Raw genomic sequence first — 669 nt, forward strand, 5'->3', positions numbered from 1 at the left:
GTGGCAACACGACCTTTTCGACGGGGGCTTCGGCGGGGGCGCCGGCGTGGAGACCGGAGGCAAACTGCTGGTGTCCAACCTGGGCTTCGAAGTGTCCTACGCGGACATCCAGGAGCTGTTTGCGGACTGCGGGACTCTGAAGAAGGCCGCCCTGCACTACGACCGCTCTGGCCGCAGCCTGGGAACGGCCCACGTGCACTTTGAGCGGAAGGCAGACGCCCTGACAGCCATGCAGCAGTACCACGGTGTCCCTTTGGATGGCCGCCCCATGAACATCCAGCTCGTCACCTCACAGGGAGACACGCAGCGCAGGCCGGGACCCAGTGTCAACAGAGGCGGGAGGACTAGGAACCGAGGATCTGGAGGCTTCGGTGGCGGCACCGACACCTGGAGCGCCCGCGGAGGCAGCCGGGGCAGAGGCAGGGGCACCGGCCGGAGTTCAAAGCAGCAGATCTCTGCGGAGGAGCTGGATGCCCAGCTGGACGCTTACAACTCGGAGAGGGACACCAGCTAAAGCACCAGCAAGTTCGTGCGTGCAGCTAGGCCTGGACAACCTAGCCATAGAACCTAGCCACAGAACCTGGCTAGCTGCTGATCAACTGAACACTGTCTCCGTGGCATTCCTTCCTCGAGACTCCGTACACACCTTTGGGAACCCCTGGACCTGCT

General features: G+C 63.5%; 1 protein-coding gene across 1 annotated transcript; it reads left to right on the forward strand.

Annotated features, from left to right (window-relative positions):
• Window positions 1-4: 4 nt before the first annotated feature.
• Window positions 5-514, forward strand: LOC102239713 (THO complex subunit 4; the record flags this gene model as incomplete). The annotated part of the gene is made up of 1 exon (XM_005870929.1): window positions 5-514. A coding segment is annotated over one exon (510 nt), but the record flags the coding sequence as incomplete, so codon positions are not given.
• Between the last annotated feature and the right edge of the window lie 155 nt (window positions 515-669).

This window comes from Myotis brandtii, unplaced genomic scaffold, assembly GCF_000412655.1.
Source record: "Myotis brandtii unplaced genomic scaffold, ASM41265v1 scaffold32506, whole genome shotgun sequence".
In the NCBI taxonomy this organism is placed as follows: Eukaryota; Metazoa; Chordata; class Mammalia; order Chiroptera; family Vespertilionidae; genus Myotis; species Myotis brandtii.